Below are 23,879 nucleotides of genomic sequence, written 5' to 3'. Positions count from 1 at the left end.
ATGCTGGTGAGGTCTGGGCTCCCTCTGATGGGCGGAGGGTCCTGGCTTGTTTGCAGCACGAGGCTGCTCCGTCAGCTCTCCACGTCTTAGCTGGGATGCCCAAGGCTGCTGCTGATGCCAAGCATGGTCGTGGGCCTTTGTTTGCACTTGGTGCGCTGTTGTCACCCCAACAAGTGAGGGATGCGGGCACAGAGCTCCTCACTCACTGCCAGTGCTTCCCTGGGAGGCTTTTTGTCTGCTCTGTGTGCTCACTTGCCCAGTGGCCTCTCTCATCCCTGATTCTGGGCGGTGCATTTGACAGAGGCCTGCCTGGGTGCTGCGGCCTCTGACATTTGCCCAGACGTTGCTTCATGCCCTGCTCTGTGGTCAGTTTCAGAGACACTCCCTGGATGGTGAATCTGTGTTTTCCGTTTCTTGGGTCGGCGTTCTGCACTCCTGCAAGGTAAAGCCAGGCTTCTTGTGCCATCTCCTCTGTCGTTGCAGACGTCGGGTGCCTCCTGGAACATGTCTGCCTGCCTTGTGTCTGTGCCGTGAGGCCACCTGTCAGGTCTGGGTCGCCTCGCCAGTGGCGGGAGCCCTGTTTCCACAGAGCCAGCCCCGATGGAGCTGCACCAGCTCTGTCTCTTCCATTCTTGACTTTTAGAATTTCCTGCCCTTACACTGTAGATGTGTTTGGTGTAGATCTTTACCAAGATCTTTAAAATCTTGCTGACAGTCTTTGTCTTAACTAGACTATTGGTCCATTTACATTACTGTAATTATTATATTTAAATTTATTTCCACCATCTTTCCTTGTACTCTGTCATTTGAGGACCAGTTGCTTTTTCGTTTCTTGACTTCTTTTGGATTATTTTTGTTTCTTTTTCTTTTCTACTGGGTTGGAATTTGCTCACTTGGCTTCATAGTGGTTGCCTTGGATGTTCTAACATGCAGAATTAATTTGTCGAAGTCTAAAATTAGTATTGTTGCCCTCCTCCAGATGATTCAAAGATCCAGGAACATTTTATTCTGAGCACTCCATCCACACAGGACTTGCCCTCCCCGTCTCAGCCTGCAGCATGTTGTGTTTCTGTGGGTCCTGACCGCGTGGGGCCAGGACTGTGATAAGACCTTCCCCACGGCTGGATGGTGGCTTTCTTCCTTGTTCACCTAAACCCTTCCAGTCTCAGCCTTGGGGCATCCCCCGGCAGTAACTGGATCAGCACCTGGGCCTGGCCCAGGCTCTCTCCCCTGACTTCTGCAAAGCTGTGAAAGGAGCGGGCGCAGGCCAGCTGCCGGCCAGGGCCCTCCTGCGTGGGGCCTTCCTTTTTCCAGGTTCCTGCTTTTACTTAGTTTTTGTTCTCTAAGGTTCTGAACATTCTTGCCAACCCAGTGATAGATTTTTAAAGTTTTTTAAAATATATCTTACCTGGTAGTAATGCTTGTTTGTTCATTAAAGGGCTGGTCAAAGCTGTATAGTTTACTCTGACAAAACGCAAGCGTCCACTCTGAATACATTGACTCCTGTCGGTGCTGTGGGCTGGGCTCGCGCCTGAGGCTGGAGTGTTTTTCTCCCACCAGGACTGGGCCTCCTCTCCTGGGAGGGCGGCTCCGGGCACAGCTGCTCTGGCCGTCGGGTCGTTGTGGCAGAGCCCGGAGTATCTGGGAAGTGCCGTGCCGTGCCGTGCCTTCTGCTACTTCTTGTGGTTTAGCCTTGGACTTGGCTGGAGGCTTCACAGAAGGAAGCCTGTGGCGGGTGGGGCTGCTGACATGGCCATGGGGGTGTGAGGACATTGCTGAAGTTTTTCTGGAACCTACGTTGAGAAACTGGGGCTGGGCGCGGTGGCTCACACTTGTAATCCCAGCACTTTGGGAGGCCGAGGTGGGCGGATCACGAGGTCAGGAGATCGAGACCACGGTGAAACCCGGTGTCTCTACTAAACATACAAAAAAATTAGCCGGGCGTGGTGGCAGGCACCTGTAGTCCCAGCTACGCGGAGAGGCTGAGGCAGGAGAATGGCGTGAACCCGGGAGGCGGAGCTTGCAGTGAGCCGAGATTGCGCCACTGCACTCCAGCCTGGGCGACAGAGCGAGACTCCGTCTCAAAAAAAAAAAAAACATTAATAAATAAATAAAGAGAAACTGGAAGTGATTCCTCCCAGAGGCCAGTCAGCCTCCGCTCCTCTGGTGCCCCAAGGCTCCCAGGCTTTGCCCGGGGCCCCTCACCTTGGGCCTGTGCAGACCCCATCGAGGCAGTGGCGGTCTGCCTGTGTCCTGCTGCTGGCACGAGGCCGTGGGGGGCTCAGTCTTGTGTGTGTTTTCTGTGTCTGTCCCTTTCCTCTCTTTCTTTCCTGCTTTCTGTGGGGTAAATGAAAATTGCTCCTCCTTTGTATTTTTCCAGTGGATTTGATTATTTTCTTGATCACCCTTAACATTGTGCATTCTGAGTCTCCCTACCCAAGTCGCAGTCACTCAGCTCTTCTGAGGAACACCTGAGCATGTGCGGCCCGCACTGAGCCGACCACGTCTTGTCTGCCTGAAACTGTAGTTTCATCCCTTAGGAGAACATGAGCATGAGCTTTTATTTTATTTTATTTCTGAGACAGGGTCTCACTCCTGTCGCCAGGCTACAGAGTGCAGTGGCAAGATCTTGGCTCACTGCAGCCTCTACCTCAGGGCCTCAAGTCATCCTCCCACCTCAGCCTCCTGAGTAGCTGGGACTATGGATGCGCACCACCACGCCCTGCTAATTTTTGTATTTTTTCATAGAGATGGGGTTTCACTATGTTTCGCAGGCTGGTCTTGAACTTCTGGGCTGCAGCAATCTGCCTGCCTCAGCCTGCCAACAACATGAGCTTTTAACCAGTGGTCAGTTACATTCACCACTGTCTTCCTCCCACCTGCCAGGCCCTGCCCCCCAGCCCTTCCCACCTCTTGCCTCAGAACCTCTTCTCTGGTGGCGCCTTGACTCCGGACCCTGTCGCATTGATATGGAGCCATGGGACTGCCTCTTCCTGGGGTTTGTGGTTTTCCCGCCCCTGGGAAGTGGCAAGCTGCGTTTGAGGGCCACTGTTGGCCTGGAAGCCCTGGGGGCCGTGGAAAACTTGGGAAGTGGGCGGTTTCTGTTCTAGAGCCCAGAGCCCTCATCAGGGAGACCTGGCAGGATGCAGCTTGTGTTGGCCTGGCCTGCTGCCCCTTTGCACAACTTCTGAGGGGTCACTGGTTGGCCTGCAGAGTCCAGGCTGAAGGCAGGGACTGCTCAGAGTTTATGTGATGTCACGCTAACAGGGTAGGCAGCTGCAGGCTGGGGCTTGGGCCACCCTGTAATGGGGGCTAGGACAGCACCAGCACAGCTGCCAACTGGGGCTCTGGGTGGTGAGTCTGGTCCCCTCCAACCATGTGCCTCCTGCAAAGCAGGCCTTCACAGGCTGGTGACAGCAGGGCTGCCGAGGGACGGGCCTGTGCCTGGCATTTTCCAGTTGCTGTTCAGTTTCCCAGTTCCTTCCCAGCACCTTCACCTCGAGGGCACAGTGGCCGCCTCAGTAGCTTGGCCTCAGGGATTCCTGCCGGTCCTCACGGCCCCTCTTCTGTACTCACAGTCCCTGCCTGACCCAGCATCTTCTCAGACGTAGGCGTCTGTCCTGGAGAGGCAGGTGGATAGGCACAGGCGGTGCTCAGGGCAGCCCAGTGAGTCAGGTCAGAGAGGGCAGTCTGGACCTGAATTGGGTTTGGAGCCATCACTCTTGTGAGGCATGCAAACTCGGCAGATTGCAGGGCTGCTTGGGCAGTGGGCATGCACTCACACACACGTACTCACACGCACGTGGGCACACATGCTGTCATGGATACACAAGCTCACAGGCACACGGGCATGTATGCTGTCAGGGACACAGGGTCACACACACATGGGCACACACACTCCCTTGGACACACAGGCACACATGGGCACACACGCTTTCTCAGGGACACAGGCTCACACACGGACACACATGCTCTGTCAGACACACAGGCTCACACACGGACACACACGCTCTCTCAGGGACACACAGGCTCACACACACACGGGTACTCACGCTGTCTCGGACACACAGGCTCACGTGCACACAGGCACACACGCTCTCTCAGGGACACACAGGCTCACGCACACGGGCGCACACGCTCTCAGGGACACAGGCTCACGCACATGGGCGCACATGCAGACGGACACACACCCTGTCTCTGGGACACACAGGCCCACACACATGCTGCGCGCCAGCCCTGGAGCGGGGATGGGGGACCCGCGCTTCTTGGAGCGAGGGGCCTCTGGCACCCTGGTCTATGGCAGGCGTCGCCAGCCCAGGCAGATGCTGTTTCCGCGCTTGCTCTCCCAGCAGACCCTGTCTGGAGCTGGCACAGAGTATCCTCTGTTCCAGATTCGGCGTGGGACGTTGGAAGCAAGTGCCTGTTGCCCACTCATGACCGGAACTTTCCGGCAGTGCGAGGTGGGGGCGGGAAGCCCTTGTGACGTGCCTGGGTCCTGGGCCTGTCCTGCTCTCTGGGCCTGTCCTGCTCCCTGTGTCCGCTGTGGACCAGGCTGGGCTGTGGCCTTGACTGCTACAGAGACCACCGCAGGCCCTAGGGGCCCCACGTCTGCAGGACGAGGATGAGGATGGAGCACACCTGCCTCATAGGGTTTTGGGAAGAACCAGGTGAGGCCACTGTCACCAGTGCGCAACTGTGCCGCCACTGTGGCTGTGCACCCGCGGTCCTGCTCACGCTGCGCCACAGGGCCTCGGGAGGAGGTAGCCAGTGCCAGGGGCTGGGGAGGCCCCAGCAGGACTTGCTCCCAGGAAGCCCAGCACTGCACCTCCCACACGAGAACCAGGTGCCGCGTTGCGGGGAGCCGCCTCCTGCGCCCGGCCTCTTCAGGGACCTCCCTCCCAGCTGAGCAGGCGGCAGCCCCAGCAGAGGGGGAGGTGGCTGAGGCTGGCCCTGGGCCTGGGGACGGAGGGCGCACGGCTGAGGCACCTCCTGGGGGCTCTGCCTGCCTGCTCCGTGCCCTCTGCCTGCCTGCTCGCGCCCACCACAACCTCTGCAGGCAGCAGCCCCCACCTCAGGCAGGGCTCTGGGTACAGCATTCTGGTGGACAGCCTCAGGATAGAGTCCACGGGGACCTCCAGAAGCTTCCTCTCCCATCACCTGTTAAACTACCCATGAACACAGGCAAAAACAAAAATTCCACATCAGTAAATTGAAAAGTGGATTCTTTTTAAAAAGCTCATGCGAGATTACTGAGCAGAAAAGAAGAGGCGGGACGTGATCATGACAGACCCCTCAGCACCAGCCCTGCCCTCTCAGGACCCCGTGTGGCCCCAGCTCCACACCAGGACCCCAGTCTGGGAGAGGGTGGGGACAAGGGGCCCTGGGCTAGGTCGGGCTTTGCCGTGCAGGCAGGCAAGCGATTCTTGAAAGGGTGGAGCTCAGGATTTTCTGAGAAATGTTACAATAACCACCTAATAAAAATTAAAATATTCTATTCCATTAAAAATAGAATTTTAGGCCAGGCGTGGTGGTTCTCACCTGGAATCCCAGCACTTTGGGAGGCCAAGGCAGGCAGATCCCTTGAGCCAAGAAGTTCAAGGCCAGCCTGGGCAGCATAGAGAGACCCCATCTCTAGAAAAAATACAAAAATTAGCTGGGCGTGGTGGCTCGCACCTGTGGTCCCGGCTTCTCAGGAGATTGAGGCCAGAGCATCATTTGAGCCCGGGAGGTTGAGGCTACAGTGACCCCTGATTGCACCACTGCAGTTCAGCCTGGGTGACAGAGCAAGACCCTGCCTCAAAAAAGAGAAAGGAAAAACGAATAGAATTTTAAAAATCAATGCAGAAGATGAAAGCAAAACATAAAACTGTACAGAAAGGCAACCAACAAAACCAGGTGAGAAGCTAGATTCCATGATTAAAAGAACAAAAACCTCACTTTAGATCACAAAACCAGACCAGAGTGGGTGCGGCTGGCAGAGTTCACCTGCTCCTGCCTTTTTTTTTTTTTTTTATCTTTTCAGTTTCTTATCTCCTGGGGCCAAGGCTGGGCTCTCAGCCTGAAGGCTGTGTTCCTAGGAGGCCCAGCCGAGCTGGGGGTGTCCTGGTTTGCTGTGCTGGGTGCTCGGGTCCCTCGGTTTGCGGCGCTGGGTGCTCGGGTCTCCCGGTTTGCGGCCCTGGGTGCTCGGGTCTCCTGGTTTGCGGCCCTGGGTGCTCGGGTCTCCCGGTTTGCGGCCCTGGGTGCTCGGGTCTCCCGGTTTGCGGCCCTGGGTGCTCGGGTCTCCTGGTTTGCGGCCCTGGGTGCTCGGGTCTCCCGGTTTGCGGCCCTGGGTGCTCGGGTCTCCTGGTTTGTGGCCCTGGGTGCTCGGGTCTCCCGGTTTGCGGCCCTGGGTGCTCGGGTCTCCTGGTTTGTGGCCCTGGGTGCTCGGGTCTCCCGGTTTGCGACGCTGGGTGCTCGGGTCTCCTGGTTTGCGGCCCTGGGTGCTCAGGTCTCCTGGCTCTTGCTGGTGCTGCGCTGCTTGTCTCGCCTGCCAAAGCCAGTGACAGGTGAGAAGCCCTTTGAGACCTGAGGTGCCAGGCCCTCGTACCATCACCTTTATTCAGAAGGACTTCTGAAATCACCCAATTGTTTGTTTGTCTGTTTATTTTTACAGAGTCTCGCTCTGTCACCCAGGCTAGAGTACAGTGGCACAATCTCTGCTCACTGCAACCTCCGCCTCCCTAGTTCAAGTGATTCTCCTGCCTCAGCCTCCCGAGTAGCTGGGACTACAGCCCGTGCGCCATCGTGCCCAGCTAATTTTGGTATTTCTAGTAGAGACTAAAAATGTTGGCCAGGCTGGTCTCGAACTCCTGACCTCGAGTGATTCTCCTGCCTTGGACTCCCAAAGTGCTGTGATTCTAGGCATGAGCCACCGCGCCCAGCGTTATTTTGTTTTAAAATAGTGTTTGTTGATTTATTGGGCAAAATTGATTCACTGGGCATTGGGCATATATGGTAGTGAGCAGAAGACATTTTTATTTACTGGATTTTAAACAATCATTTTGTAAAGAGGTTTGAGTAATAAGAAAAGTACCCTGCACCACAGGATGCCACTGGAGCTCACCTTCCTTCGGGGGACCCAGGTCCCCCTGCACCCCTCCTGCTGCCTGAGGCCACTGTGCCGCCCCTGGATGCTGACCCCGTGGCCCTTGGGCCCCCCCTGCCCTCCCCACCTCCTGACTGCTGCCCAGGGCGGCCTGGGGTGAGGCAGTGGCTCAGAGTCAGCAACAAGGGCGTAGCCTCATCTCTTACCCTGGAGGTTGGCTTGGGAGGCTCAGCTTGGAGGGGGTCAAAGGAGTAGCTGAGCACCCTTTGACCAGGCGGCCTCCTAGGACACAAGCAGGCTCCGAGGAGGGGTCTGACCCTTGTAGTGCCTGAGCCTCTGTTTCCTGCATTTACAAAGCCCTTCCATGGATTTTCTCATTTCTCTCTGAAAGCCAGGGGCAACCCACAGCCACACTCATTCAGAATTTATGAACAAGCCAGGACCCTTTTGTGGGGGGCCTGTCCCGGGTCACAGACCAGGTCTCTCTTTTGACCATGGACACAGAGGATCCGGGAAGGGGCTGTGCTGCCAGGCAGGTCCATGTGTCCTGAAGGCATAGAGACCCCTCCAGACTGCCCATCTCAGGAACTTGTCACGCAGACGGAGCCAGGTGTAACGCCAGCCCCAGGGCCAGGCAGCGGCTTTGCAAGCGTTGCAGCAGCCACACCACAGTAAGAAATTCTTTTTCTGTGCATCCAGGTGGCTCCAACCAGCACCGTCCTCTCCAAGTGGGGTGTGCCCGACACCCTCCTTTCCCCCTCCCAGAAAGGTGAAGAAGCCGGCCCTGACCTCCCAAGTCCATTCCGTGGCTTGCTGATGGGCTGGGTCACAGATCTAAACCTCTCAACCCGGCCTGTCCTGGAGCAGGCGGCCTTGGTGAGCACAGCTGCTGAAGGGGCGGCAAATGCCGGACGTGCCTGTCCTGCTCACTGGGGTCGCATCTTTGCTCAGCCTGGCCCAGGCACTGGGCGGGGAGAATGGGGCCTTGTGTCTCCAGCTCACAGCCGAGCTTTCAGAGCATGAGACTGGGTTCATTGTTCAGAACCGGGAAAACTAAAAACAGCATTGAAAATGGAACTTGGGCCTTCTGGAAATGACAGCTGAGTAAAGACTCATTTATTCTGCTTCCCTTCTTGAAACTCACTGCAGTGAACAAAGAGAATGAAAAATAGGGAACAAGATTTAATCCACAATGGGCCTAAGGAATAGCCATGGCAGAGGAGGGTGTCGGCCAGACGGGAAGCAGTGACAGCCATATCAGGTCTCCAGCAGGCTGGGTTTTTGTTTAACAAGAATGGATTTTTGGAGATAGCATTGATGAGTATTTTAAAAGAATGGGGTTGTGGCTCGGGGGAGCTGAGTATAGGCAGACATCTAGCAAGATGAGGCAGAAGGCCCATGTGCTTCACTTTTCTATAAGATACAGACTCTCATTTTTATTCTAATTTTTACAGAAAGGGGTCTTACTTTGTTGCCCAGGCTAGAGCGCAGTGCCACAGTCATAGCTCACTGCAGCATCAGCCTTCTGGGGTCAGCAATCCTCTCACCTTAGCTTTTCAAGTAGCTGGGACCACAGGCGTGTGCCACCACGCCCAGCTAATTATTGTATTTTTTGGTAGAGATCAGGTTTTGCCATCTTGCCCAGCTGGTCTCGAACTCCTGAGCTCAAGCAATCCTCCTACCTTGGTCTCCCAAAGTGCTGGGATTACAGGTGTGAGCCTCTGCCCCCACGATCCAGACTCGTAAGGGGTGAAATGGGGAACAAAAGGATGGGCTGAGGATTCCTCTTAGTTTTTCAACATCATACTGATCATTGCGTTCATATAAGGAAACTACCAGAGACCAGGGAAAAAGTCACCTGGAAGGATTAGAGGGAACAGTAAGTACTCAGAGGTCTCAAAACACTAAGAAGAGTGCCTGTTGCCAGCAGGCTGACTGAGAAACCTCATAACGCACAGGGCATGTGGTAGTGTACCCAGTGGAGAACAGGTGGCCCTAGAATAAATGCTACTCTGCTGCTGTGTGACAATCTCAGAAGCAAGAATCAACATTTTCAGTTTCCAAGTATCTGGATCCAAAACAAAGCTCAAGAATAGTAACGGGCTGGGCACGGTGGCTCACACCTGTAATCCCAGCACTTGTGGAGGCCAAGGTGGGCAGATCACCTGAGGCCAGGAGTTCAAGACCAGCCTGGCCAACATGGTTAAACCCCATCTCTACTAAAAATACAAAAATTAGCTGGGCGTGGTGGCACGCACCTGTAATCCCAGCTACTTAGGAGGCCGAGGCAGGGGAATCACTTGGCAGAGGTTGCAGTGAGCCGAGATCGCACCATTGCACTTCAGCCTGGGCGACAGAGCGAGACTCCATCTCGAAAAAAAAAAAAAAAAAAGGAACACAAAAAATATGCAGCTTTCCAAGAGATAAAATTCATAATGTCCGGCATCCGACCAAAGATTATCAGGTATGGAAAGAAACAGGAAAATAGAACCCATACTGGAGTGAAAAATCCATCAAAACTGACATAGATGTTAGGTTTAGCAGACAGGTTATTAAAGTAATTATTATAACTGTATTCCATGTGTTCAAAGAGCAACAGGAAAGACTGAACACGTTAAGTAGAGACATGGAAGTATTTTAAAAGATCCAAATCAGAGTTGAAATGAAAATGTCCAAGTACAAAATACACTGGATGGGATTAATGGTAGATCAGAGATTGCAGAAGAAGATTAATGAACTTAAAGACGAAACAGTAGACACTCTCCAAACTGAAACAAGGAAAAGAAAAATACTTTAAAACAAACAAGAGCATCACTGAGCTGTAGGACAACTTTCAGAGGCCTAACGATTGTGCGATTGGAGTCCCTAAGTGGGAAGGGAGGGACAGAAGAATTGTTTGAGAACATGATAGCTGAAAAGCTTCCCAGTTTGATGGAAACTATAAGCCTCGATCTGACCATCTTTTCTTTCTTTTTTCTTTGTTGACCAATGGATTCATGTCACATGATCTGACCATCTTAATGACCCCTGAGCACAAGAAATGAAAATCACGCAAGGCACATCATCATCAAGTTACTCAAAACCAGTTACAAAGAGATAAATCTTAAAAGCAGCCAGAAAAAAAAAAAAACAAGGCCTTTTGTGTATGAAGGAACAAAGACACAGATGACAGCAGATTTCTCATGAGAAGCAATGCAAGTAGGAAGACAATGGTGTGTAGTGTGTTTAAGATGCTGAAAGGAAAGAAAAAACTGTCCACCAAGAATTCTATACCTAAATATCTTTTAAGTGAAGGCGACATAAAGATGTTTTCAAACACACAACAGCTGAACTAGTTCATTACAGCAGACCTTCACTGAAAGAAATGTTACAGATGCTTTAGGCTGAAGGAAAACAAGACCATGTGGAAATCTGGATCTATACAGAAAATTGAAGAGTACTGGAAATGGTAACTACATGGGTAAATACGTGATATTTAACTCTCTTTAAAATGTAATTGTTTAAGAATAGTAACTGTGTAACAGAGGAATTTATAACATATACAGAAATAAAATATTTGACAAAAATGGCAAAAATAAAAGACCAGGAGAGAAGAAAATGGTAAATGCATATATTTGAAATGGTAGAATAGCACTTGAAGGCAGAGTATGACAAATTAAAGATGTATGGCCAGGCGCGGTGGCTCACGCTTGTAATCCCAGCACTTTGGGAGGCCGAGGCGGGCGGATCACGAGGTCAGGAGATCGAGACCATGGTGAAACCCTGTCTCTACTAAATGTATAAAAAAAAAAAATAAGCCGGGCGCGGTGGCGGGCGCCTGTAGTCCCAGCTACTCGGGAGGCTGAGGCAGGAGAATGGCGTGAACTCGGGAGGCGGAGCTTGCAGTGAGCCGAGACTGCGCCACTGCACTCCAGCCTGGGCGACAGAGCAAGACTCCGTCTCAAAAAAAAAAAAAAAAAAAAAAAAAAGATGTATGTTATAAACCCAAAAGCATTTACTAAAATAGCAAAGCAACAAATTACAGCTGATAAGTGAACAGTGGAGATAAAGTTGACCCACATAAAATACTTAATCCAAAGAAGGCAGAAAGGAGGAAAATAGAACAGATAGAACAGGTAACACACAGCAAGATGGTCAGATTGCATAAAAAATCAATACCCACATATATGCAGGCTAAAATAAACCTTTTTTTTTTTTTTTTTTTTTGAGGCAGGATCTCACTCTATTGCCCTGGCTGGAGTGCAGTGGTGCAGTCATGGCTCACTTCACTCTATTGCCCTGGCTGGAGTGCAGTGGTGCAGTCATAGCTCACTGCAACCTCTGTCTCCCGGGTTCAGGCGATTCTCCTGCCTCATCTTCCGGAGTAGCTGGGAATACAGGTGCACCCCACCACGTCTGGCTAATTTTTTTTTTGTAGAGACACGGTCTCACTATGTTGCCCAGGCTGGTCTTGAACTCCTGGCCTCAAGGGATCCTCCTGCTTCAGCCTCCCAAAGTGCTGGGATTGTAGGCATGAGCTACTGTGCCTTGCCACCCTCTTTAAATTTAAATAAATAAATAGGTTATAAGTAAAAGAAGGATAAACGTTACACAATTCTAACTCTGATGTAAAGCAATCCGGAGTTGCTATAACATCAAATGTACTGATTTCAGAGCAAAGGAAACTACTAGGATGAAGATACTTCATTCATCAAGAAGACACTGTAAATGTGTATGCACCGAATAACAGAGCTATAAAATACATGAAGCAAAAACTGATAGTGCAAAGAGAAGTAGACAAATCCACAGTTGTAGTTGGGACTCTCATGACCTGTTTCTCAGTGATGGATAGAACAAGTAGAACAGAAATTAGTATCAGCACCGTCAACCAGCCTGATCCGATTGGCTTTATACAGCACTTCACCCGGCAGCACATTCTTTTCCAGTGCACACGGGGCGTTTATCAGGATAGACCGTTTTAGGGGACCATGGAAAGCATCAATAAACTTGAACAAATTCAAATCATATAAATTATGTTCTCTGAGAAAAATAGAAGCCAATAAAAAATATCTGGAACATGATTAGTTACTGAGTATATGTTCCATTAGTCAAAGAAGAAATCAAAAGAGAGGTTAGAAAGCTTTCTGAGGCTGGGCGTGATGGCTCACGCCTGTAATCCCAGCACTTTGGGAGGCAAAGGTGGGAGGATCCCTTGATCTCAGGAGTTTATGACCAGCCTGGCTAACATGTGGTGGCACATGCCTGTAATCCCAGCTACTGGGGAGGTTGAGGCAGGAGAATCGCTTGAACCTGGGAGGTGGAGGTTGCAGCAAGTCAAGATCCCACCACTGCACTCCAGCCTGGGTGACAGAGCGAGACTCCATCTCAAAAAAAAAAAAAAACAAACAAACTCTTTGAACAGGATGAAAATGAAAATACAGCATATCAGAACTTGTCGGATATCATGAAAGCTGTACTCAGTGGGATATTTTATAACACTAAATACCTAAATTTTTTTTTTTGAGACGGAGTCTCTCACTGTCGCCCAGGCTGGAGTGCAGTGGCGTGATCTCAGCTCACTGCAAGCTCCGCCTCCCAGGTTCACACCATCCTCCTGCCTCAGCCTCGAGTAGCTGGGACTACAGGCGCCCACCACCACACCCGGCTAATTTTTTTGTATTTTTAGTAGAGACGGAGTTTCACCATATTGGCTAGGATGGTCTCGATCTCCTGACCTCGTGATCCGCCCACCTCAGCCTCCCAAAGTGCTGGGATTACAGGCGTGGGCCACCACGCCCGGCCCTAATTTTTTTTTTTAAATGTACAAATCACTGAACTCTGCTTCTAGCTTAGGAAATTAGAAAAAGGAAAGCAAATTAAGTCTAAAGGATGCAAAAGAAAGGAAACAAAGATCAAAGTGGAAATTAATGAAAACAGAACAATAGAAAAAAAACAATGAAGCTGTCTTTTTGAGGCAATCAGCAACATCGATAAGTTTCTAGCCAGAAAGTGAAAAAAAAAAAAAAACTTCTCATATCAGTGTCAAAAATGAAAGATGTGGCATCGCTACAGAGTCTGTTGCTCTTAAGAGGATATAAAGGAATAGTATGGTATAATAACTTATGCCAACAAATGTGATTAATTTTATATGAAATGGGCAAGTTCCTTAAAAGACAAACCATTCATACTCACGTAAGAAGAAATTTTTAGAACCTGCTCAGCTCTGTATCTATTAAATAGATTCCATGTGTAATTGAAAACCTTCCCACAAAGAAACTGCATGCCCATCTGGCTTCACTGGAATCTCTGCCACACATTTAAGGAAGAAATAATAGCAATTCTATATAAACTCTCCCAGGAATTTGAGAGGAGGGAATACTTCTCATTTTGTTATGCTGGTATTACTCTGATAGCAAAACCAAAGATGTTACAAGAAGAAAATAGATGCAAAAATGAATATGAATATGGATGTAAAAATTCTTAACAAAATTTATCAAATCCCATTTGAGAATATATAAAAAGGACAATATGGCCGGGCACGGTGGCTCACGCCTGTAATCCCAGCAACTTTGGGAGGCCGAGGCGGCGGATCATGAGGCCAGGAATTCAAGACCAGCCTGGCCAACGTAATGAAGCCCCATCTCTACCAAATATACAAAAAAATTAGCTGGGCATGGTGGTGGGTGCCTGTAATCCCACCTACTTGGGAGGCTGAGGCAGGAGAATCGCTTGAACCTGGGAGGTGGAGGTTGCAGTCAGCCGAGATCATGCCACTGCACTCCAGCCTGGGCAACAGACTGAGACTCCATCTCAAAAAAAAAAAAAAAAAAAAAAAAAAAAAAGACAATACATCGTGACCAACTGGCATTTATACAAGGAATACGTAATTGGTTTAAGAACAGAAGATTGATTGATGGAATCCAGCTATCACCAAACTAAAGAGAGACCATGTGATCATTTCAATAGACACAGTAAAAGTATTTTACAAAATCCAACATCCATTCCTGATTTGAAAATAACTTGGCAAACTAAAAATACAAAGGAACTTCCTTGACCTTACAAAAGACATTCATGAAAAAGTTACTGTCAACATCATACTTAATGGTAAAAGACTGGATGCTTTCCCTGATATTAGGAGGAAGGCACATATGTTCACTCTTCCTAATTGTGTTCAGTAATAATACTGCAGGTTCTTCCCAGTGCAATTATGCAAGAAAAATAAAGGATCTAGTTTGGAAAGGAAGAAGTAAAACTTTTTATTCACTGTTGACATGATCATCTCTGTAGAAAACATAATAAGTCTGTGGAAAAAAAGCAATTAGAACTAATAAGTGAGTTTATCAAGGTTACAAGATCAAATTGTAAAAACAAATAACTTTTTTCTGTATTAGCAACAAAAAATTTGAAATTATATTTTGTTAGTATTATAAATATGAAATGCTTAGGGTGACTTAACTAATATATGCAAGATTTGTACACTAAAAACTACAAAAAAAACCTAAAAACTAAAAAAATATTGCTGAGAAAGTAGACCCAACTAGATAGAGATATTTTGCTCACAGATCAGATTTAATGTAGGTGAGATGCTGGTTTTCCTCATACTCATCGATAGGTCAACACAACTGCAATAAAAATCCCAGCAGGCTATTTTGTAGATATCGAGAAGCTGATTCTGAAATTCATATAGAAATGCAAAGGACCTGGAATAATTAAAACAACTTCAACAATGAAAAGCAGAGTTTGGGGACTCGCAGTGCCTGATTGCAGACCCGGTGCATTTGGGCTCACTGTGGCGTGGGGTCCCAGATGGGAGGAAGCTTCTTGAGAGGTGACGCCTGAGTTGAGTCTAAGAGGACGAGGAGGTCGGTGAGCATGTGGGAACCCGTGATGGAAGGATGGACTAAGGATGGAAAGCAGGTGCACAGGGGAAGGGGTTGGTTAAGGTGGCTCTCAGGCTGTGGTGGATTCATTTTAGCTTTTTAGAACTTCACTGATGCTGCTGTTTTACTTTTCAAAAAGATTGAAGCTGTACAGGCAGGTCACCTGTTTCCTCTCAAACAATAAATTAAAAATATTTGAGTTTCTTTTTCTTTTTCGTTTTTTTTTTAAATTTTTTTTTAATTGTTTTTGCACACAAAAACAATAAACATTTTCTAAAAATACATACAAACAAAAAGATGTGTATCAAACATATTAGGAAGGTTGCACATGGGAAGTCGGGGAATAGAAATGGGGGGTGGGAGTTAAAATAAATGAGAGAGGGACTTTATATGGATCAGTGATAATAACTCAATCCTCTATTTGACAAAGAAGAGGGAGAAGGAAGAGGAAGAAAAAGAAAGTGGGATAAAGGATCAGAAAGGGATGAAAATAGAAAAAATTAGAGTATGACTCCAGGGTAGACCTGTTTTGTTGTCACTGAGTTGGTTGGTTGGTTTGTCTATTGTACTTTTCATGTTTCGCCAAGTTGGCCAGACTGGTCTCGAACTCCTAGCCCAAAGTGATCAACCCGCCTCGCCCGCCAGAGTGCCGGGACCACAGGCGTGAGCCACCACGTCCAGCCCCCACCTTGCTTCTGGCCTCCGTGGTAGACCTCCCAGACGGAGCGGCCGGGCAGAGGCGCTCCTCACTTCTTCCCAGACACAGGGCGGCTGGGCAGAGGCACTCCTCACTTCCCAGACGGGGCGGCCAGGCAGAGACGCTCCTCACTTCTTCCCAGACGATAGGTGGCCGGGCAGAGGCGCTCCTCACTTCCCAGACGATGTGTGGCCGGGCAGAGGCGCTCCTCACTTCCCAGACAATAGGTGGCCGGGCGGAGGCGCTCCTCACTTCCCAGACGGGGCGGCCAGGCAGAGGCGCTCCTCACTTCCCAGACGGTGGGTGGTCGGGCAGAGGCGCTCCTCACTTCCCAGACGGTGGGTGGCCGGGCAGAGGCGCTCCTCACTTCTCAGATTGGGGGTTACGCCTGTAATCTCAGCACTTTGGGAGGCCGAGGTAGGCGGATCACGAGGTCAGGAGATCGAGACCACGGTGAAACCCCGTCTCTACTAAAAATACAAAAAATTTGCCAGACGTGGTTGCGGGCGCCTGTAGTCCCAGCTACTCGGAGAGGCTGAGGCAGGAGAATGGCGTGAACCCGGGAGGCGGAGAATGGCGTGAACCCGGGAGGCGGAGCTTGCAGTGAGCCGAGATTGCGCCACTGCACTCCAGCCTGGGTGACAGAGCGAGACTCCGTCTCAAAAAAAAAAAAAAAAAAAAAGTTTTGCATACGAGATTGGATGAGATAGAGGTCAAGGTTCATTTTTTTCACGTTTGACCCTTGAACAACTCAGGGTTAGGGACACTGACCCCCACCAGGTGGTCAAAAACCCATGTCTGACTTTCCTCCTCCTCCTGCTCCGCCTCCTCCTCCTCCTCCGCCTCTTCCTCCTCCTCCTCCACCTCCTCCGCCTCCTCCTCCACCTCCTCTGCCTCCTCCTCCGCCTCCTCCTCCGCCTCCGCCTCCTCCTCCTCCGCCTCCTCCTCCTCCTCCTCCTCCTCCTCTGCCTCCTCCTCATCCTCCACCTCCTCCTCCTCCGCCTCCTCCTCCTCCTCCTCCGCCTCTGCCTCCGCCTCTGCCTCCGCCTCCTCCTCCTCCGCCTCCTCCTCTGCCTCCTCCTCATCCTCCACCTCCTCCTCCTCCGCCTCTGCCTCCGCCTCCTCCTCCTCCTCCGCCGCCGCCTCCTTAACTACAAACAGCCTGCTGTTGATGGGAAGCCTTCGGATAACAACAGTCAATTAACATGCATTTTGTATGCTATTGTAATATCTACTGTACTCTTCCTATAAAGTCAGAAAAGAAAATAGTAGTAAGAAAATAATAAAGAAGAGAACATATATTTACTGTCATTACGTGGAAGTGGATCATCCTAAAGATCTTCTCCTCATTGCCTTCACATTGAGTAGGCCGAGGAGAAGGAAGAGGAAGGGGGTTGGTTGTGCTGTCTCAGGGGAGGCAGAGGAGGAAGAAAATCCACGTATATGTGACCCTCCTGGCTCAGACCCGTGTTTTTCAAGGATGGACTGTACACCTGGTGAACACAGCATTGTTGTCAGAAGTCAGGTGGTCCGTGTGAACATGATTGCTCCTAGCACCCTTGTGCTACGCGTGTGGTCCCACGTCCTTCCCCAGTGACTGCCAGCGAGTGTCGCCTGTGGACAGCTGGGGACACTGAGTCTCAGATGTGGGGCTGAGAGTGAGGGCAGAGCAGGTCCTGTGTCCTCCTGTTCACCCTCCTCCCAGTCCTCCAGTCCTGCGGTCCCGCGGCCCCGCGATGCTTGGCTTGTGCCTGCCCCGGCCCATCGTGGAGTGGGGCTGGTGTCTCAGACTGGCATGGGCTGGATCCTGGCTGGTGGGCACAGTCTCCCTGCTGCGTGTGAGGCTGGCCAGGCTTTGCTGCAACCCAGGACCAGGCATCAGGAGCACTGGGGAGTGGGGTTGGCTGCCCGGGGGCAGCTCACGGGTGCCGCGGAGTCCATCTTCATTCTGTCCGGCCACTCTGCGGCGATAGGCTCGGCTGGGTGGTCGGTGTGGTGAGGCGTTTTCCAGATCAGCACTGTTGCTTCTCCTCTCTTGCAGTGCAGCACCTTCCCGTCTGATGCTGGTGTTGTCCCGATGATGCCCTGACGTCTGTCCACTTGGGCGAGGAAGCAGACAGCGATGTCCCAGACACAGGACTATGAGTGCAGGAGCCATAATGTCGACCTGCCAGAGTCGAGGATTCCAGGGTCGAGCACTCGGTAAGGAGCGGACCGACCTGCGGAGCTGCCCGGGCCTCAGGAGTGGGTGGAACTGCTTTCTTCCTGTAGAGAGAGCAGTGTGCGTGCAAGATTCTCCGCGGAGTCACTGGCTCTTCCCAAGGCCTGGATGGCCGATGCCACCTGTGCACAGCGCAGCCCTCAGGGCTCTGGCCCACGGTCCTGCAGATGTGGGTCGCCGTGATTTGTTGTTTTTATCTTTCTAATTTTTGACTTTCTAATTTATTCATTGATTTATTTATTGAGGAGACAGGGTCTCACTGTGTTGTCCAGGCTGGAGTGCAGTGGTGTGATCATAGCTCACTGCGGCCTTGAATTGCTAGGCTAAAGCAGTCCTCCCACCTCACCTCCCAAGTAGCTGGGACTGCAGGCGTGCACCACCACGTCTAGCTGATTTTTAATTTTTTGTAAAGATGAGGTCTGTTGCTCAGGCTGGTCTCAAACCCCTGGGCTCAAGCGATCCTTTTGGGAGGCCAAGGCCTCCCACAGTGCTAGGATCACAGACGTGAGCCACTGCTCTGCCCTGATTTCTAGGCTTTTATTTGGAAATAATTTCATGCTTCCAGAAAAGTTACAAGAATAAGAACAGCCCCATGAGCGCTCGAGTGCCCTTGCCCAGAGACCCTGTGGCTAGGATTGCTCCCGTCACCTCTGAATGCTTTTGGGGGGTCGCAGTGTGAGAGCGTGAGCTCCCTCAGGACATCTTGCAGGTAGTCCAGGACACTTGTTACCACAAGTAAATCTGGCCCTGTCCCGTCTCAGCCAGCATCCCATGCCTCTAGGTCGGCTCTGCCCCTGACTGCCTCTCTCTCCTTGGCCTTTTTTAATCTGGAAGAATTCCACAGCTTTTCTCTGCCTTTTGTCACATTGATATTTTTAAGGTAATGGTCACCCTATTTAAAACAGGTCATCCCAGCCTGGGCAACCTAGTGAAACCCCATCTCTACAAAAAATACAAAAATTAGCCAGACGTGGTGGCAGATGCCTGTGGTCTCAGCTACTCGGGAGGCTGAGGTGAGGAGATCCCTTGAGCCGGAGAGGTTTAGGCTGCAGTGAGCTGAGATCACACCACCACACTCTGGCCTGAGCGACAGAGTGAGACCCCCGTGTCACAGTAAATAAAGTAAAATAGAGAGTTCCTTGGTTTGGGTTTGTCTGACAGTTTTTCAGGAGGATGCCACACAGGTGGTGTTGGGTCCTCCCAGGCCCCGCATCTGCAGACACTGCTGTCCATCCGCCCCTCACCTGGCAGCACGACCTCTGACCCTGACAGAGGCCTTGCCCGCACCCCCCGAGGTGCAGCTGCTGCCTCGCGGCCACCTCTGGGCGCTCTGGGCCCGGCTCCGTGTCTGGTGCTTTGTGCCTCCCTATGTGGTTGGTCTCTCCAGGACTCTGTGCACCTTCCACAGCGGAGATCCGCACTTGGCCTTGACCTGAGCAGGAGTCCTGCTGTCTCCTTGTTCATTCGTTTGTTCGTTCTTCATTCGTTTGTTTGATCTTCATTCGTTTGTTCGCTGATGTAGGCTCTGAGCTCCGTTGGGTTTTTTCGGGGTTTATGTTGCTCTTGCTCTTCACTGGCTTGGTGCACATGTGCCCAGATAGGCCCCTGAGCGTCTCACTGGCTCTTGTGTCCCTGACGTCCTCATTCATGCAAGTGCTTCCTTCCTCCTGGCACAGCTGCCCTGCTCAGCCTTGGAATCAGCTGTTTGTCTAGGGAGTGCTGGTTCCTTTTAGGGAATACTGGTCTTAGAGAACAAGGTCTGGGTTCTTAGAACATTCAGTGCTACTGCAGTGTATTTTGTATTTGCTTTTTGCTTTTTGGCCTTTTTTTTTTTTTTTTTTTTTGATGGAATCTCACTCTGTCGCCCAGGCTGGAGTGCACTGGCATGATCTCAGCTCACTGCAAGCTCCGCCTCCCAGGTTGAAGCATTTCTCCTGCCTCAGGCTCCTGAGTAGCTGGGATTACAGGTGCGTGCCACCACGCCCGGCTAATTTTTTGTATTTTTACTACAGATGGGGTTTCACCATGTTGGTCAGGCTGGTCTCGAACTCCTGACCTCATGATCTGCCCGCCTCGGCCTCCCAAAGTGCTGGGATTACAGGTGTGAGCTTTTTGGCCTAAGCACACAGAACTAGAAAATTAGGCAGGAGTATGCACATGTACACACACAGGTACACACACAGGTACCCAAGCGCACACACTCGCCTCCACGCACACACATACATACACAGATTAACAAGCATGCACACATGCCTCCACACATGCAGGTACACACATGCACACACAGGTAGGTACACGAGCACACACGCACGCCTCCACGCACACGCACACAGGTACACGAGCGCGCACATGCCTACATGCACATGTACACGCAGGTAGGTACACGAGCTCACACGCATGCCTCCACACGCAGGTAGGTACATGAGCTCACACACACGCCTCCATGCACACGCAGGTAGGTACACGAGCACGCACACACGCCTCCATGCACACGCAGGTAGGTACACGAGCACGCACACACGCCTCCATGCACACGCAGGTAGGTACACGAGCACGCACACACGCCTCCATGCACACGCAGGTAGGTACACGAGCACGCGTTCATGCCTCCACACACACACAGGTAGGTACACGAGCACACATGCACGCCTCCACACACACACACACACAGGTAGGTACATGAGCACACACACACCTCCATGCGCACGCACACAGGTACACGAGGTCGCACACACGCCTCCACGCACACACACGCCTCCTGGAAATGCTGAGCGCACACGGTGCCCCAGTCCCGTCCCTCCCACAGAGAGTTGCTCTGTGGTCTCCTCTTCCGTCACATCTCTTCTTCCCTGGCTCCCAAGAACACCAGTGTGTTTACTCACTTGCTCATCTGATAATTCGTCTAAAATTGGTTCAGAATTGCTTCACCCATTCCACTACAAAAATATATGCACTAAAAAAAGCCAGGGTTCATTTGCATTCCCTCATGTGCACGTGTCTCCCAGGAATGCGACACTGGCTCATCCTGTGTTCGTAAGTTGTTTGGATTAGCTCTGTCTCTTTTCTTCATTATGGTTCTGGCATCCGTTGGTTCGTTACTTTCAGTTAGAGATTATTTTGTCTCCCTTTTTATTCTTCCTGATATAATTTTGTCTTTTAAATATATAGACCATTCGCACGCTCCGAAAGCCCCAACCGGACGCAGGCACATTCAGCCAGGCCTCTTCCCTGCGCCCTTTCTGCACCTGCCTACCTGCTGCAGGCAGAAACTCATCTTGTTTTCTGTTTATCTCCTGGGTTTCTGTTGTGAAGAATAAACAGATGTTAGTATGTTTTCTTATTTCCCCTTCATTCTTACACTAATGGTATCATGATTTATGTGTTCTTTGCACAATTTGCTTTTTCCACTTAAAACATGCCCTAGACATCACTGCCTCCCAGACCATCGAGATTGCCGTCCTGCTTTTTCAAAGCTTCCTGGGCCTCTATTGTGTGTGTGCCTCAGTCTTGTGTTGGCCATGTGGGTAATTTCGCATATTCTGCAATTACAAGAGTGCAGCAGCAGTCTGCTTGTATAATTCTGAGTTTGGGGAGTGCATCTGCAGGTGAATTTCTGACCAGGGACTGCTAGGTCCAAGGATGCCTTTGGATGTGCTGTCCTTGGGGCTTCTGTGAGCAGCACCAACCCCAGGCCATCGGGGCCATCAACTGCTGCCTGCTGTCAGATGCGTGGGCGGGTGCTTGGGGTCTCTGTGCAGCCTGGGCTTGGGGCTCTGATGATCGCTGAAGCAGCTACCCTCCGTGTATTACTGTTCACTTTGTGAATTGCGTGCTCTTCTCTTTTGCCCTTTTTCTATGGTATTTTTTATCTTTTCATGCTCAAATTTATATATTAAAGACATGAGCTCTTACTGTAAATGTTCCACTAAATGTGTCTAAAAAGCCAAAATCTGTTTTATTTGTAGTGGTTTTGCATGTGAAAGGATTCGAATTTTTGTGTAGTCAGATTGGCCATCCTTTCTTCAGTGCCTCTGTGTTTTCAGTCACCTCCATCCAGGCGACTGAGGAAGAGCACGTGGCACCTGCTCACAGGCTGACATACTTTTGTTCTTGCCTTTGGATCCCAGATCTGCTTAGAGTTGGTTCTTGTGTGTGGTGTGAGGTGTGGTCTGACCTGTTTGTTTTCCACATGCATCTGGCTGTCCCTGTGCCATTTGTTAGAGGCTGAGGCTGCCTGCGTTCTGTGAGGGGCACCGTGCCTTCTCTCGTGCCCCGGGCTCTGTAAGGAGCTGGGGCTGCTTCTGCCCGTCTGTCTGGTCCTGCTTGCCTCCTGTCCTGTGCCCAGCCACACCTGCCTCATCCAGAGTCTCTTCTGCTCCTTCCCAGCCTCCCTGGGGCTCATGTGTCCTCATGTGGCGCCTTGGTATCCCTCCACTGACACCCAAGGCTGGGTTCCGAGTTTCCCCTTTACACACAACGCGGAAAGGGCCCCGCAGGTGTCCAGCCTTCAAGGCCATGCCAGGCGCCCTCTGGACTTCCCCAGGCTGCTCCTTCCCCATCACGGAGCTCCTACTCTGGCCGGACTCTCCTTCCCTGCTGGCGGGTGGGTCTGCATGGCTTCCTACCTGGTGGGTTTGAGCATCTCCGTGTGTTCTTAGCCCTCAGGTTTCCACCTCTGGGAATCTCCTCTGGCCTTTTCTTCCGTTTAGTCATGTTTCTTAGCCTTTGTGGTGTGGATGCGTCCCTGTGTGTTCCGGGTACAGTTGCATGTTGACTGAGCCTGGATGACGGTCTCCGTCTGTGTCGCGCCTTTGTGTCGGAGCTGGTGGCTTTGATGAGCCAATGTGTTGAGCTCCAGCGTTCTCTGTCCACCTGCCTTTTCTCTGGTTTTGTGTCTTAGGGAGCCCTTTCCTAACTGAGCTCCTGAAATTTTTCATGTATTTTCTTCTAAAAGTCTTAAAGTTTTGCCTTTCCCATTTGATCAGACTGTTTTTCATATCAACCCAAGTCAGCAATCCCGGCCCCATTGATTAGAGTCTTGCCTCTCTGACTGATCCTGGGTTCCCCCTGCCCCCTGCCCCCATCCTCAAGGGCATCGCGTAGATCTGCGAGGGGCAGCGAGGGGCTCTCTGTCCACGCCTCAGTGTGCTGGGGTTCCAGCCTGGGCACGTAGCTTCCCCAGCTTCTGGCAGCTCACCATCTGTGTCCTGAGTTCCCTCCCCAGCTGCAGTCCTTTGATTCAAAGATGCCTCCGCCCTCCCTCCATGTGCTCTTCTAGATGGAGACAGGACCAGTCGGTCCCACCCAGAGAAGACATTGGGCTTTGGATTGGAGGCGTAGGGCGGTGTGGCTGCTGGTGGGGAGTGTCCTGGGATTTGATGAGGTGGTTGCTGCATCGGGTGGAGCTGCCTCACCTCGTCCTCACAGAGCAAACGCGTCTCCTGCTGGATTCACCTTGCTCTTCATGGAGCAAATGCGTCTCCTGCTGGATTCACCTTGCTTTTGTGAGCCTCGTTACAGCCCTAAGGCTGTTAGGGTTCCGGTCGCCCTCCTCCCAGGCTCCACAGGCAGTCAGCCAGGTCTCCTTGGGCACAGGTGAACCAGGGATGTCAAGGCCCAGAGGGAGTTCCCGCGGCTCCTCCCTCACCACGGCTGATGTGAGGAGCCATGGCCTCTGCTGTCGGGACTCTATCTCATGGCGTTAGACCTGCCTTGCCCTCCTGCTGGCCTCAGGACAGCACGATGTGCCTGGACACATGCCCTGGGCCTGGAGGCAGAGTTGGGAAGGTGGGGCTGGCCGGCAGAGCCTGCGCTCTCCAGTGCTTAGGGGTGTGGTACCCTTGCGGGTCTGGAGGACGGTCTATCATGGTGGCCGCTCCTGCAGCATGTGCTAGGTCCTGCGGCACCAGTGGGCCCTCTGTCTGTGTGCCGTTTCTCATCTTCGCCGAGGACCCTGGCAGTGCACGCCAACTGGGGCCTGCAGCACTGGATGCTTGCCTGGTAAAGAGCAGTGCCTTG

At 51.3% G+C, this 23,879-nt stretch overlaps 1 protein-coding gene across 4 annotated transcripts in view; it reads left to right on the top strand.

The window, feature by feature from the left end:
• The window catches only part of ARHGAP39 (Rho GTPase activating protein 39), a 149,281-nt gene that overhangs the window by 57,843 nt on the left and 67,559 nt on the right, over positions 1-23,879 (top strand). For 3 of the 4 annotated variants that reach the window (XM_055287698.2, XM_055287703.2, XM_055287702.2), the window contains exon 2: positions 17,682-17,842. In XM_055287698.2, coding sequence (XP_055143673.1) covers positions 17,763-17,842 — 80 coding nt within the window. In that variant the 5' untranslated portion in view covers positions 17,682-17,762. The remainder of the gene's footprint in view (positions 1-17,681; positions 17,843-23,879) is intronic. The other variant, XM_055287701.2, reaches the window with a different exon arrangement.

This window comes from Symphalangus syndactylus, chromosome 7 (genome assembly GCF_028878055.3).
Source record: "Symphalangus syndactylus isolate Jambi chromosome 7, NHGRI_mSymSyn1-v2.1_pri, whole genome shotgun sequence".
NCBI classification, from domain to species: Eukaryota; Metazoa; Chordata; class Mammalia; order Primates; family Hylobatidae; genus Symphalangus; species Symphalangus syndactylus.
The sequence above is the reverse complement of the archived record's forward strand: the minus strand, read 5'-3'. Positions and strand labels throughout refer to the sequence as shown.